The sequence below is a fragment of the Gossypium arboreum genome, chromosome 8 (assembly GCF_025698485.1).
Source record: "Gossypium arboreum isolate Shixiya-1 chromosome 8, ASM2569848v2, whole genome shotgun sequence".
NCBI lineage: Eukaryota > Viridiplantae > Streptophyta > Magnoliopsida > Malvales > Malvaceae > Gossypium > Gossypium arboreum.
The window spans coordinates 130,213,161-130,226,574 of NC_069077.1; the positions used below are offsets into that span (position 1 = coordinate 130,213,161).

At 34.1% G+C, this 13,414-nt stretch overlaps 1 protein-coding gene across 2 annotated transcripts; it reads right to left on the reverse strand.

Annotated features, from left to right (window-relative positions):
- Nucleotides 1-1,211: 1,211 nt before the first annotated feature.
- On the reverse strand, nt 1,212-8,933 carry LOC108467515 (lysine-specific demethylase JMJ31). 2 transcript variants are annotated; one of them, XM_053031925.1, is made up of 16 exons: nt 8,692-8,933; nt 8,457-8,534; nt 8,004-8,087; nt 7,723-7,896; nt 7,479-7,547; nt 7,249-7,375; nt 6,529-6,601; nt 6,188-6,304; nt 5,054-5,173; nt 4,890-4,908; nt 4,186-4,231; nt 3,718-4,049; nt 3,208-3,323; nt 3,019-3,112; nt 2,224-2,308; nt 1,212-1,511 (listed from the first exon to the last, which is right to left on the reverse strand). In XM_053031925.1, the coding sequence occupies exons 1-15, from the start codon at nt 8,779-8,781 to the stop codon at nt 2,285-2,287; spliced, it is 1,563 nt and encodes a 520-aa protein (XP_052887885.1). In that variant the 5' UTR covers nt 8,782-8,933; the 3' UTR covers nt 1,212-1,511; nt 2,224-2,284. The 2 variants fall into 2 exon arrangements, with proteins under 2 accessions (XP_052887885.1, XP_052887884.1); XM_053031924.1 differs by having other exon boundaries at nt 2,224-2,407.
- Nucleotides 8,934-13,414: the final 4,481 nt, after the last annotated feature.

The window sequence follows — 13,414 nt, forward strand, 5'->3', positions numbered from 1 at the left end:
GTTTGGTTAGACCCTTGAGAATTGGTTCTCCTAAACAAAGCAAAAATCTTTTTGTTTCGGATTTCCAACAAAGGATTCTAATATCAAAATTTTTGGATAACTAAAACTGCATATAGGGATAGTTGGTCTTTACAACGTCTTGGTCTTTAACACGTCTAACCCATGGCTAACTGCATATAGGGAACATTTTCATAATGTTATTGTTCATTGACAATGTTATCGGAGGTTTGGTCAGACCCTTGAGAATTGGTTCTCCTAAGCAAAGCAAAAATCTTTTTGTTTCGGATTTCCAACAAAGGATTCTAATATCAAAATTTTTGGATAACTAAAACTGCATATAGGGATAGTTGGTCTTTAGCACGTCTTGGTCTTTAACACGTCTAACCCATGGCTAACTGGTTTATGTATCAATACTCAATAAAAATGATAATACATTAATAAAAACAGTTAAACCAAAACTCAAAAATATTTAAAACAAATAGAATTATATGTTCTTTCTTGGCTCAGATACCAAACGAGTTAGATATAAGGACCGGATGGAAGTGGATAGACATAAATTTTAAATTTTAAAAATTTGAAAACTTATAACTTTTTCTAAATAGGGGAGGGAGAGGCTACAAAAGAAAAATAAGAAAGATGTTTAGATACAACTTTGAAAGTTTGAATGAACAAATTTAGTTTATGTATATGTATATTCCTTGATGACCCTTCCTCCTCTACCAATTTTCTATTGATGCTGTACTCTTAGCGCTATAAGGTTGAAGTTTTGAAATTGGAATGAAGGCTTAATTTAGTTGTTATGTAGGTACAAAATCATGTGAGTTATATCTAAATTTATTATGATCTAGATTCATAAATAATTACTTTATAATAATCAATTCTAATTGTAATTCTTATTTCACAATATGTATATAATTTATTGGGCCTCTTCTGGTTCACAACATCTACTTGCTTTCATTGCAAGAACAGAATAAAACTGTAGCTATAACACTTAATGTGCTACTTGCTCAGTCTATATAAATTTATTTATTTTATTGAGAGCTGTGAATAGTTCAAATGTACCAAACTGAGCCTCAGAACAGAGAGAGACAAACAGTAGGTCAACTTTGCTTTACAGTAACATATGGGAGACCAATTACCATTTACTCTTTTAACAACTTTAACCACCAAAAGGGCAAAAGGAGGAAACGTAAAACAAATCCTTGCTAGTATTCTAGTACATTCAAACAGAGACAGCATTTGGATTAATGAAAATAGTTCAAAGTAGTTCACTGTTTATGAGTATATCTAAACATGCAATAATTCACCTCTCTTCTCTCTCTCTCTCAATAGGAGTTTGAATATTATATTCTATATGTCATATTACATCAGGGAATCTCATCTCAGCATACCTTACTTCTGCGCTTTTTCTAATAATTACCAAACCCTTCTTTTCTATGCTTTCCTTTTGTTTTACCTTCAGCTGCAAATCCCTCTTTTCCACACCCCTCCCCTCAGTATTAACAATCGCACTACAGATAAAAAAAAGGTTAATCACTTTTTGGGACCTAAACTTGGCAACTATTCCCAAATTGGAGCCTAAACTTTTTTTTGTCCAAAGTAGGCCCTGAACTTGGCAATTGTTCCAATTCTGGGGCTTGAACTTTTTTATATCTATGTTAGGCCCTAAACTTGGCAATTTTGTCTACATTGGGACCTGAACTTTTTTTGTTCAATTTAGTCACTGATATTTCCTTGAAAACCTTATAGTTTAAATCTCAATATGAGAATAATTGCCAAGTTTTGGCCCTCACGGAAACATTTGCCAAGTTCAAGGACTAATTTAAAAAAAAAAAAGTTCAAACCCCAATGTAAAAGCGGTTGCCTAGTTTAGGCCCCAATGTGAGGACAATTATCAAGTTCAAAGCCTAACATGGACAAAACATGAAATGCATATAAAAAGCATCATTCTACCGTGTTGCTTAAGGCAATAACTGTCAAAGCTCATTTTCATCAATACTTGCTATTTTCATCAATAAAAAAATTTTAGAATTTAGCAAAATATAGTTACCATTTTCATCTAGGTTACGTACAAGAGGATTCCTAACCTAAAGTTGTTGTTTATGTGAAGCTATATATAGTGTCTTAATGGAGAAATCATCTAATGCAACAGTAAGAGCTTTGTAGTTTAGATCGTAAGAGTTTTGAAATGATTTGTATTCTACAAATTTGTTGAAGACTTACATGTAGAAGCACCGATTGCAATAGAAAGCTTCTGAGATGAAATATGCATCAATTTCTATCCTCAGATCTCCATGGAACCAATTACCTAAAGAAGAATATTGCGTCATGAGATGTCTCGCCCAACACTCAGTTTTGGTACATCAAAGTTCCCTCCTACGTATTTATCCAACACATTTTTGAATGCCTGCGCTAGAAAATAATAAGGCTAAGAATGCAAAGTTCAGAATTTAGACTGTGTTGAGAGTATGAAGCATCATAGTTCAGCAAAACTTCCTATTGGATGTCTTGTGGGAACAGAAACACAAACTAGCTAAAGAACATACCAACCTGCTGAAGAAGTAATGACGGAAAAGAATAAAGAACAAATGAGAAGAAGTGTCACTAAGAGGAAAGGTAGGGGGGATGAAAGAAGGTCTTCAATGGTGAAGAGGATCAGAAAACTGTAACGAAAATATTCTTTTTGCTGCTTTATGCAGCTCCAAATTAGGCATATCATGTTAAAAAAACAATGTTGGCCTGACTATATAATTTCCTCAGAAAAACAAATTTAGATTAATCAACATGTAGTTCAGGATGAAGATTGCAATTATTCCTCCAATAAACTCAAGCCACCCACCTCTACCTCCTCACCGACAGAAGAAAACTGAATTCAAAACATTTGTTGGACTTGAATTTGAGCAGAAAGGTTTGTCTTATAGATATATCTCATAGCAGATGATGTCCCAAATCTATATCATAAACTGGTAAATACTTAATTTCTTTGGAAGAAAAAGTTCAAAAGGGTCAATGCATCACCTGGCGTGCAAATGATTCTTTCCCATTTAAAATAGCATCCATTGCTGCAAATTGGTTATCAAATACCCCATAGAATATCTGGTAGAATTTGTTCCTGAAACCATGAAAAAGAATAATACTGATGCCAAAGCAACTACATAGCAAAGAACAACTAAATCAGGATTGACTCCAAGAATAATTGACACGTACCGATTTTCTTCGGTGTTCTGCTGATCTATCTCATCAAACTTCCGTGTAAGGACTTCCGCCCCCACTGGTGAAAGTAAGTGCAGTACTAGAGCTTCCAAAGTTCTGGGGAAGTTATGCTGGAAAACGATACAAACAAACAAACAAATAAGCATTCCTTCATAAAAAGTAAGAGCAACAAAGAAAACCATCAAGGCATATTGAAAGAAACCAAGACAATTTAAAATAAACTGAGATGGGTAACCCATTCATTATGCTGTTGTTTTCTTAAATTCCTTCAAGTAGAATCCATCTTTCTCATATTTAGTTTTCCACAAATGTTAGAACAGAAGCCTCACTTAGACAAGCACCAAATCTAGTATGTGACATAAAAATCCCCAACATAACTCCTTCAATTTTAAAATAAAAATAATAATATTTCTTCCAAACTCATCAAAATTTAAAATAGAATTAATGAAAATTCTAGGTGCATAGTGAAAGTGTAAAAATGCTTATAGGAGATTGCAAACTCACCGCCATGGCAACAAAAATATCCTTAAAGATGCCTGGTTCAAGGATCCAAAGATTTTTAGCTACAGGATCTTCTTCTAAATGAAATATTTCAGTTGTTAAAGTTTTATCTTGCTCATTTGTCTTAGAACACATCAATCCATTTGTTGAATCAGACGACACTGGTTGATTTTGATCAGAAGCATTAACACGGTCATGAACTAAAGCAACCAGTTCATGAAGGGCCTGGAGAGCACAGGGTCTCAATTCATGCAAAAGAAGGCTATGTTGTTCTTGTTCTTTCCTTTTCAAATCCTTGCTCTGCCCAGCCTGATCCAAGCTATGGTCTACATTACCTGGGGAAAAAGTTATCAAGTTTAATCATGGCTGAAAAATAATCAGTTTCTCAGCATGTTTATCTTCTCTTGTTTTTGGCACAAGTCTGCATGCTTATCAGAATCTAACGTTCATCACACAGAAGATGTGGCTTACTCTCCAGTCTCCACGTAGGAGTAGAACCCTTCAGAAGCACTTGATCCTGTCCTAGTTTCAAAATAAAATACACAACACATTAATTGATAGACATGGGAAACAAAAAGGAAAGTACCATCAGAAAAAGCAGAGAGTTTAGTACATGTAAATCCTCAGGAATACAGTATAACCGGTAAAAAATGTACAATGTTGTCCATTGCATTAACTAGTGCTGCCTAATGCATCATTTATCATGGTCCAGTCCATACTAGTCAAGGATCAATTGACAGTAAGATATCTGAAACTCACTGAAGCTTTAACTTAATTAACTTTATGAGATGATTTGATTTATCTCATTAAGAATTTATGATATTTAAAAAAACAGGTTCAAAAAAGCAGATGAAGAATCATATTTGCCAACATAAAATTCATGCTTCCCCTACAGCTATAAAGATTTTAACCCAAATTCAAAGAAAACAGGCTCTTTTGTTGCAAATGAACCATTAAACCAAAAAAAAGGATCTGAAAAGACAATCCTGATGAGAGATGCAAGTTGTGCAAACTCAAACCTATAATTTGGATAGAAATAACAAGCCAGGAAAAAAAAGATCCACTGTTAAGCATATGGTGTATCATAGAATGTCAAAATGACCAGACAAGAGTAGTGTTGTGCTGATCAAGACTTAAAAATATAACTGCAACAAATAGTATAGCAGTGTACATACCATTTCTCTGTCTGTCAATCTTCATACAACAGGTTCATTCCATGAGCAACATAAACTCAAGTCAGATAATAATACCAATAGCAATAACAGATTCGTTTTCTAAGGGGGGGAGGGATAAACTATAAGAAGCCAAAACATTTTAAAAGATGATGATCCACAGCTACCTTCTAAGTATTCTGCGCAAATAATATGCATCCATGTGGTCTGCCAAGCTAGACATTATGCTGGAGCGCCACCAATAATTAACAGCAATAGTCAACTCATCGCTATCTACTTGGTGGAACCTGTATCAATAGGAAACAAAAATCACCAAGTTCAATGCAGTACAAAAGAAAGTGTAGCTCCAGTACAACACTTCTAGTTCATTGTTAATTCTACTCCACAACTTAATTCTACTCAACAAGTTTTACACTGTCTTATTATGAGATACCTCACAGTATATGCTTTGTTCATTCACTGCAGCTTTTATGATTCTCTACCACATCCGTCAAGGCATCAACAGAAAGATACTATATTGACTTGCACCAGAAAGCAACTTTACTTCGAATTTTGTTTTTCCCATCCAAAACAGTAGCTATTATCTAAAAGCAAAGTGCTTAGGCATCAAAGCAATGGGGTTGCTTCCAAATTCAACATTTCTCTCATGAATATAACCAGTGAGAGAAATGAGGGTATGTTTGAAGTATTGGTAGCATCAAAAAGAGATTTTTCCATATTTTGTTTTTTCATTTACAACAAACTAAGTAGGATTGGATGTCTTTGAAACTCTAGTTCAAAAGGAGATAAAACTTGCAAATGAGGAATAACAAGCAAACATTTCTTAGGAAATGAAATTTTCAAACTTGAAAAATGGAAGAGGAGATAATGTTTTAAGCGATCCACCAGCCTGAGTAAATGTGAAAAAGCACAGATCACATTAGCTAGTATTGTTGAATGTACGGTCACAAATATTCTAGTTAAAAAAAAAAAAAAGGCACAGATCACTCTTGCTTTCCATTCTCATAAAGAAAAGTTTGAATTCCAAATCAAAATCATTACTGGAATATCTAACTTCAAACCATTAGTGCGAATCTGACAGCACTAGCTTGACTACACTCAATCAAATCTAAGATCATTAACGAAGAGAGTGGATGCTCTCAGTAATTTATAACTAAGATGTTGCTGAGCTTCTAGAGAGAGAGAATAAATAAATAAAAAAGAATCAATCTTATGCTGGAACTTATAGGCCAAGCAAAAAGAGAAGGGAAGAGAAGCCTGTAAAGATGATGTTTTTATAAAAAATAAGAGCTTAATCTTACCAGCCTTCGGGAATGAAAAGTGCATCTCCCGCTTGAAGAGTAACCTTCTGAGAGTATTCCATGGAACATTGTGCTCTTGGATGAATTGAAAAATCAGGGTTTTCCAAAGCAACAGAGCTGCCAAGACAGTCCCCCCCAAAAAAAAAAAAAAAAAAAAAAAGAACCAACCAAAGAGCATAGATAATGTTAAAGACATCAAACATTTTAACATGCTAAGAAAGTAAATTTGAAAGTCAATCATGTTGCCAGCCAAGCATTCCTTTTTCATAATCAGAGTAGTTCAAAAAAAGCAAAATAGAAGGAAAGTTAGGTTCTTGATGCAGATAGACAAAGTAGCATACCTATGGTTTGAGGCCTCCCCATATATAGGCATGGGATATAGCATAGGACTTGCAGAAGGGGGCCATAAAACAACTGCAACGCCATATAGTTCATCAAGAAAACAAAAACTCGTTCTAATATTACTCACATAATAAATGCGTTGATCAAGAAAGGAAGACAAGCTAGGTGAAAGACGTGTATTCTTGTTAACAATCAATGACAAGTAAAGCAGATAGAAACGGACCATTATGGCTTACAAAGGAAAAAAGGACTACCTCAGCTAGGGTTTTTGGGTCTGCAGTATTTATTTACAAACAACTTAAAAACCGTGAGTAAGATAATGAAACTCAAACACCAGCATGTGGACAATATTCCTTATTCAGTCATCCCATATATGAATGACTTAGAAGGAAGTAAAAATGTAATGTCATTGTATGCCTTGTACACAAGCATTCTCAAACACCAGCACGTGGACAATATCCCTTATTCATGCTGTGGTCTGCAAGGTCCTTTCATGATTAAGCATAAGAAGAAAGTTACAGCAGTCCTATATCCAGAGCTGATATGTGCTAGGCAATACAAATTTATGAGTTAGAATGTCATATCCTCCAATCTGGATGTTGATGAAAGTTATGATTCTACAGATTACAAATGAGAACACCTATCTATAGAGAGCTGACCAAGAGAAACAAAAAAACTAACAAATCTATATATTTAATTTGTAAAAACAGAAGATGCACCTTGTTTTCTTCCAGTGATTATACATAGAAGATTATGGTGAGGGTCATAGTGAGCACTTGATCTAGCTTGAGCAATGTTCATCCACAAATTAATTGAAGAAAGATTTTTTTCCTCCAAAATTGCAGGCTGTGCAAATCAAGCAGTTGCAATAAGAATTTCCTAGCATTACTAGTTCTTCTTTAGAGAACTAACTAGTAATAACAAGCAGTTGAGAAAGAAATATGCAGACCAACTGAATGTCCTCCTGTAGAGTTTCCAATTGAACTCTCTCTTCATTCTCAGCATTTATAATTGGAATCTGAATCGGAAGTATAAAAATTCAACAATTACATTCATGCTTAAAAAGAAAATTGAAATGAAGGACACACAGGAAAAGTGAAATCCATCTGGTCTCAACATATTAAATAAACAAAGCAAAAGCAGAAAAAAATGTTAACAGAGACGTCAGTGATCACAGAACTTTGAGTAGCGACCTGTGCTAGGTAGATTTGTTTTGGAGCAGCATCTACAAATGGTGAACAGCCTTGCTCTGTGTCAGATTCTTCAAGTTGATGCCCTTGTGAATTAGAATTAATACTGCAAGAACTACCGACATTTTGCCTATGCCATTTACACAAGGCAATAAAAGTGGAAAATGGTAATGGAACCTGTAAACAAATGCAAAACCAAATTGATCATAATTCTCGCATCCACCCAAGAGAGAAAATGTATCACAAGCCTCGGTGTATGAAGAACATGAGAATTAGTGAATTACCCTCTCATGGCTTCTAAGATCACCGTAAAACACCGGTGCAGTTTGAGATAACATAGCCTCCACCATGAATGATCCTACCCGTTCCTAAAGTTATACTCAAACAAGAAAAATACTAAAATAAATACTTTAATTGAATATATAAAATGCACAATTCCACTAAAAAAATGTAACTCTAGAAACCATATCCAACATGTATAACGCACTAATTCAAGCTCTTGCCTATTAATTAACTTACTGAATAGACTATCACAGATGTAAATAAAACAAATGTAAAACTAGTGCTACTTTTCTAGATTTGAAACTCAATGCATAATTATGTCTTTCAACATTATATACAAAAATATTATTTACTTCCAAAACGTTATCCATTTTACTAAAAATCTAGCAACTTAAAATATTTTGACTCGAAAAGCGAGCATAAAAATTGTAGTAATTATAAAAGGATAAGCAAACCTCCAGATAACCGAGGCCTCCATTAGAAGGATTCCACTTGGAAACGGCTTTCCAGTCCTTAACGCATCCAACGAACACCTTTCAAAACGAAATAAAAATCAATGAACTAAGATTGAAGCAACTACCGCTTATATAAATTAGCAAAAGGAAAAAAAAAGTTCGGACCAATTTTTCTCGAAAAACGAACAGAGAAAGGGAAAAAAGAAACAAAAAGTTGAGAAAACAGAAAAATTACGGCGGGAACATTTCGAGATTCAATCTGAGAGGCAAACTGTGCAGCTGATGGGAGTTGATCGAAGCTCTGGAGTCGTAGAGAGTCTTCCATTTATTTTTTCACTAACTTGTAACAAGCTTTTCACGTTAAAAAAAAAAAAAGCTTTTCAGCCTGAAGAATTTCGTAGTTCGGCCTTTGGATTTTATTTGAGTGAGAAGTGAACCATTGGAGCGTTGAGGCCTGAGAGAGTCCCAACAAGGCTTTCTTAAGTTTCATTTGATTGTAAAAAGCAGGTCTAGGTCTATCATAGACTTTCGATGGCCCTTTCTTTCCAAAGAATACACATCAATGGGCCGAATCATGACTTCTGATTAAATTACTAAAAAAATGCTGATTTTTTTTTAAAATTACTAGAATAAGCTGATTTTTGAAATATTTATGGGTATAGACCGATTTAGGACTGAAAGTATTTTTAGGTGAAATCTAGGAAAACGATTTCAGCTGGAAGTGCTTTTTGTGTGTCACTAGTAAAACGCTTCCAAACACTTCTAGTTGGAAGCGTTTTCCCCTCAATGGATACTTTTCCAACGACTATTTTAAATAGTTGTTGTCCCCTCTCCAATGGTAAAAAAAAACTATAAAACCCCCCACCCTTACTCATTTCTCACAAAATTCTCTCAATTTCTCAAACCACTCTCAAAATTCTTTCAAATTTTCAATTTTTTTTCAAAAATCTAAATTATATTTTCTATTAGATTTTTTATTAATATTTTCTGAAAATATATTTTTAAATTAATTAGTGTTCTATATAATTAGCAATGGTCGATTCTCTAATCCATCATGATGACAAGTACATTTTCGTCATTCAATTGCAAATGGTAAGAATAAATTTTAATAAATTTCAATTTTTATTTAATTTATTATTTCATTGTTATATATTAACTTAATATTTTGATTTTTTACGTAAATAGGCGAAATATCGAATTTTTCAATGCTATATCCGCAATCCACTCGGTCCTCCATCATCGTCGATTGAACCATATTTAAGGGAAACCAGTTTTTTGGCACATGGCCCTTGTAGGCCGGGGATGTAAGTTGGACTCAAAACTCGTAGGCGCATTGGTGGAGAGGTGGAGACCAGAGATGCACACATTTCATCTTCCATATGGTGAGTGTACTATCACTCTAGAGGACGTGCATTTACAGTTGGGTTTGACCATGGATGGGTCAGTAGTCACCAGGTCTGTTTAGTCTGGTGAGTGGCAAGGCATATGTGGTGAACTTTTGGGTTCAGTTTCGGAAACAATTTACGGAGGTCGGATCAAAATAGCTTGGTTAAGAACAACTTTCGCCGCGCTGGATAAGGATTCGACTGAAGTCAAAAGAGAATGACACACTTGGACGTACATCCTTTAGATCATCAGGGGTATCCTAATGCCGGACAAGTCACGAACACTCGTCCATCTAAGATGGTTGTTGAAACTTCAGTTGGAGGTTTGTCGTGTTGGTAACATTGTACCGAGAGATATGTCGAGCGACACAACTAGGAAAAATCAAAATTGGTAGTTGGATTTTACTATTGCAATCATGGACGCGGTACTAATTTTCATTTTTATGTTCTCGAGCGAACTACTTGTATACATTCCCACTCGTAACAAGATAAAATTTAGTAGACATTTTAATAATAAGATTTATTTAAATAAATATTATTATGCTGACAAGTTATTTAAATAGGTGAAACCATGGGCTAAGTTAAGTGGGATTACCTACTGACCTTTAAGATATACGGCTTCTATTAGACCGGCGATTAGAAGCGGAGATATTTTTTTATTTAAATTTGAATTATATAATATTAACGTAGTCTATTTCGTATTTAGTAGTATATATATAGTTAATGTTTTTATCATGTTAATATAGTTTGAATGGACACCATACGAGGATCCGACAATTTGAGAAGTCATCCCCGATGAATTCTTTGTGAATCCCAACATCTGGCACGTGAAGGTCCCATTGGTAGTGTACGCTACCATTAAGATGCACAAGATTGATAAAGTGTTGTGGCAGTTTAGATTCCGACAATCTATTCCTGTGGCACCTCAAGACCTTAGTGATCTGCATCCTATAAACTTACAGTGGCCAGATGAGATATTGGTTGGTATTCCACTCCCAACATATCAACAGGTGGAATAATTGGTATGATTTCTTACCTACTCGTGAATCTATTATCATTCCGAAGTTAGCATGCAATTCGAAGTACATGCCATGGTCTAGGATCCATGGCAAACCATATTTGTACGAAGAAGAAGCGAGGCCTTGGCATCCCCATATGAGTAGGCCACAACGACCCCCTTTAAATCCAAAGGCCAGCGAGGCAGGTCCATTATTAGAGCCCACGTAAGAACCAGCACCGACGACCACAGAATCGATGCCTATACCACCCACCGGTTAGTATGTACTGTCTTATTCTATTGTGTATTCTAACCCTATAATCTTCACACAAGCACCATATATTGCACCACATTTTTCTACTTCTAGTCATATATCAAATTGGAGTGTAATACATTCGTCCCCGATGTATTACACACCTATGCCATCGGCACCTTTGACAATGAAAATATTGACAATAATGTATAGGTCTTATATGTTCCAGGCACCGACGGAGAGTACACTCGTTATCCCATCAGTGTATGGGACTCAACATAGTTATGCTCATTCACTATTTGTGACACAAACACCTCTAGGATCTTTGTTTTACCAAGCTGGGTCATCTTTCCAACCACCATTTCTAGACTGGAGGATGCATGATGGCAACCAAGAATGCAAGGATCGCAATTGACGAAGGCGAAAAAGAAGAGCTACTGAGACCACAACCCTGCCCGAAGGCTGAACCAAGAAGGAATCCAGCGCGCAACCGTCGACAACCCTGATGTGGCACAAATTCTGATCGGCATCTGGATTGATTGTATTGAACGTTTATATTTTTCCGATGATTTTTATTATTATTTTTAGAGGAATATTGTTATCATTTAACAAAATTAAAGTTGATATTTGTTATTATTTCACAAAATTGAAGTTGTAATTTGTTACCATTTCACAAAATGAAAGTTGATATTTGTTATCATTTCACAGAACCATGCGTTTACATTTATAATGGAATTGATATTTGTTTTCTAGTTTGCATCTTCCTTGGTTGGTTTGACCTGTTCCGAAAATCCATGTTGTCGAGTATTCGAGTTGATGTTGGTCGACCTTTTATTTTGTGACGTAAGACCTATCAGGTAACAACTTAAACAGAGCGCTCGATACAAGCAACCACATACGATTTGTGTAAATATAAACATTTTAAATATCGAATTCAATAATTGCAATTATTATGTTAAGAATGTAATCAACTTAAAACCCTAACCCTTAAATCCTAACTTTAAAACCCTAACCCTAAACTTTAACACACTAAAAATCCTAAAACCCCAATATAACACGAGGGAAACGCTTCCAAGTGTTTCCCTTAAATCAGCCTATACCTGTAAATATTCCAAAAATCGGCCTATTCTGGTAATTAAAACAAAAGGACATTTTTGAGTAATTTAGTCATTACTTCTTTATTGTAACACTTAAAAAAGAGAGGAAACATGATATGATTTTAAATGGGAAAATATAGGAGTCTCCTATAACGATACAATAAAATATTTTAAAAAAAACATATGCTCAATTTTTAAGATTGTTTGTGGAATAAAAAATATAAATCAATGTACTAAATATTCACCTTTTAAAATAATAGTAATAGATAAAAATAGGGTAAATTATATCATTAGTTACTAAATTATTGGTAAGTTTTCGTTTCGGTCACTTAACAGAAAAACAATTTGATTATTGAACTATTTGAAAGTTTTCATTTAAGTCATTAGACTGTTAAAATCAGTGCTATATGGCTTTCTCTATTCGCATTGTTTGCATCGACTGAAACCTCTCTTTCCCCTGCTCTTTTATAGTTCATTTGTTTTCATGAAATAACTTTGGGAGTCACGAATTTGCAAAGAGAAATTCAAACAACTTTTTTCTCCTATCATCAACACTAACTGTCAGATCAACTTGGATCTAAGATGTGTTCTTCTACTTATCGATGGGTATTAATCCACCATACCGATCATCGAATTTTTGCTTGAAGCTCGCTGGTGAATTTAAAAAAAAAATTGATAAGAATGCCCTTTCAATCATATTACTAATTAAATTGATAAGGATGCCCTTTCTATCATATTACTAAATTCGCATTTAAAAGTAATTATAATAAAATTAAAAAGAAATAAATAAATTACCTTTAAAAATAGATAATGGTAGTTTTTAAAATAGATTACGATAGTTATATTAAATTTTTTAATGATAATTCTAATATAATTAAAAAAGTTGAAAAAGAAATATATTATGATAGTTTTATTAAAAATTTGTGATAATTATAATGTAATTTAGATTTAGATTTAGGACTAGTATTTGGTACATTGATTGTATTAGCTTTAAAAAATTACCATATGTTTCTTTCATATTTTTGAATAATAATTTTATTATAAATTAAGTATCATATCTTTTTTTTTATATAGTGCCTAGAACTATCCATAACCCTCTCCAACACTTAAATAAGAGGATAATACACTTTAGCGACTCGAACCCACGTCCTCCTACATTAGCAATAATGTCGATGTCGATTGAGCTAAGACTTAATTAAAATGTGTCTCTTTTTCTTTTTTATTAT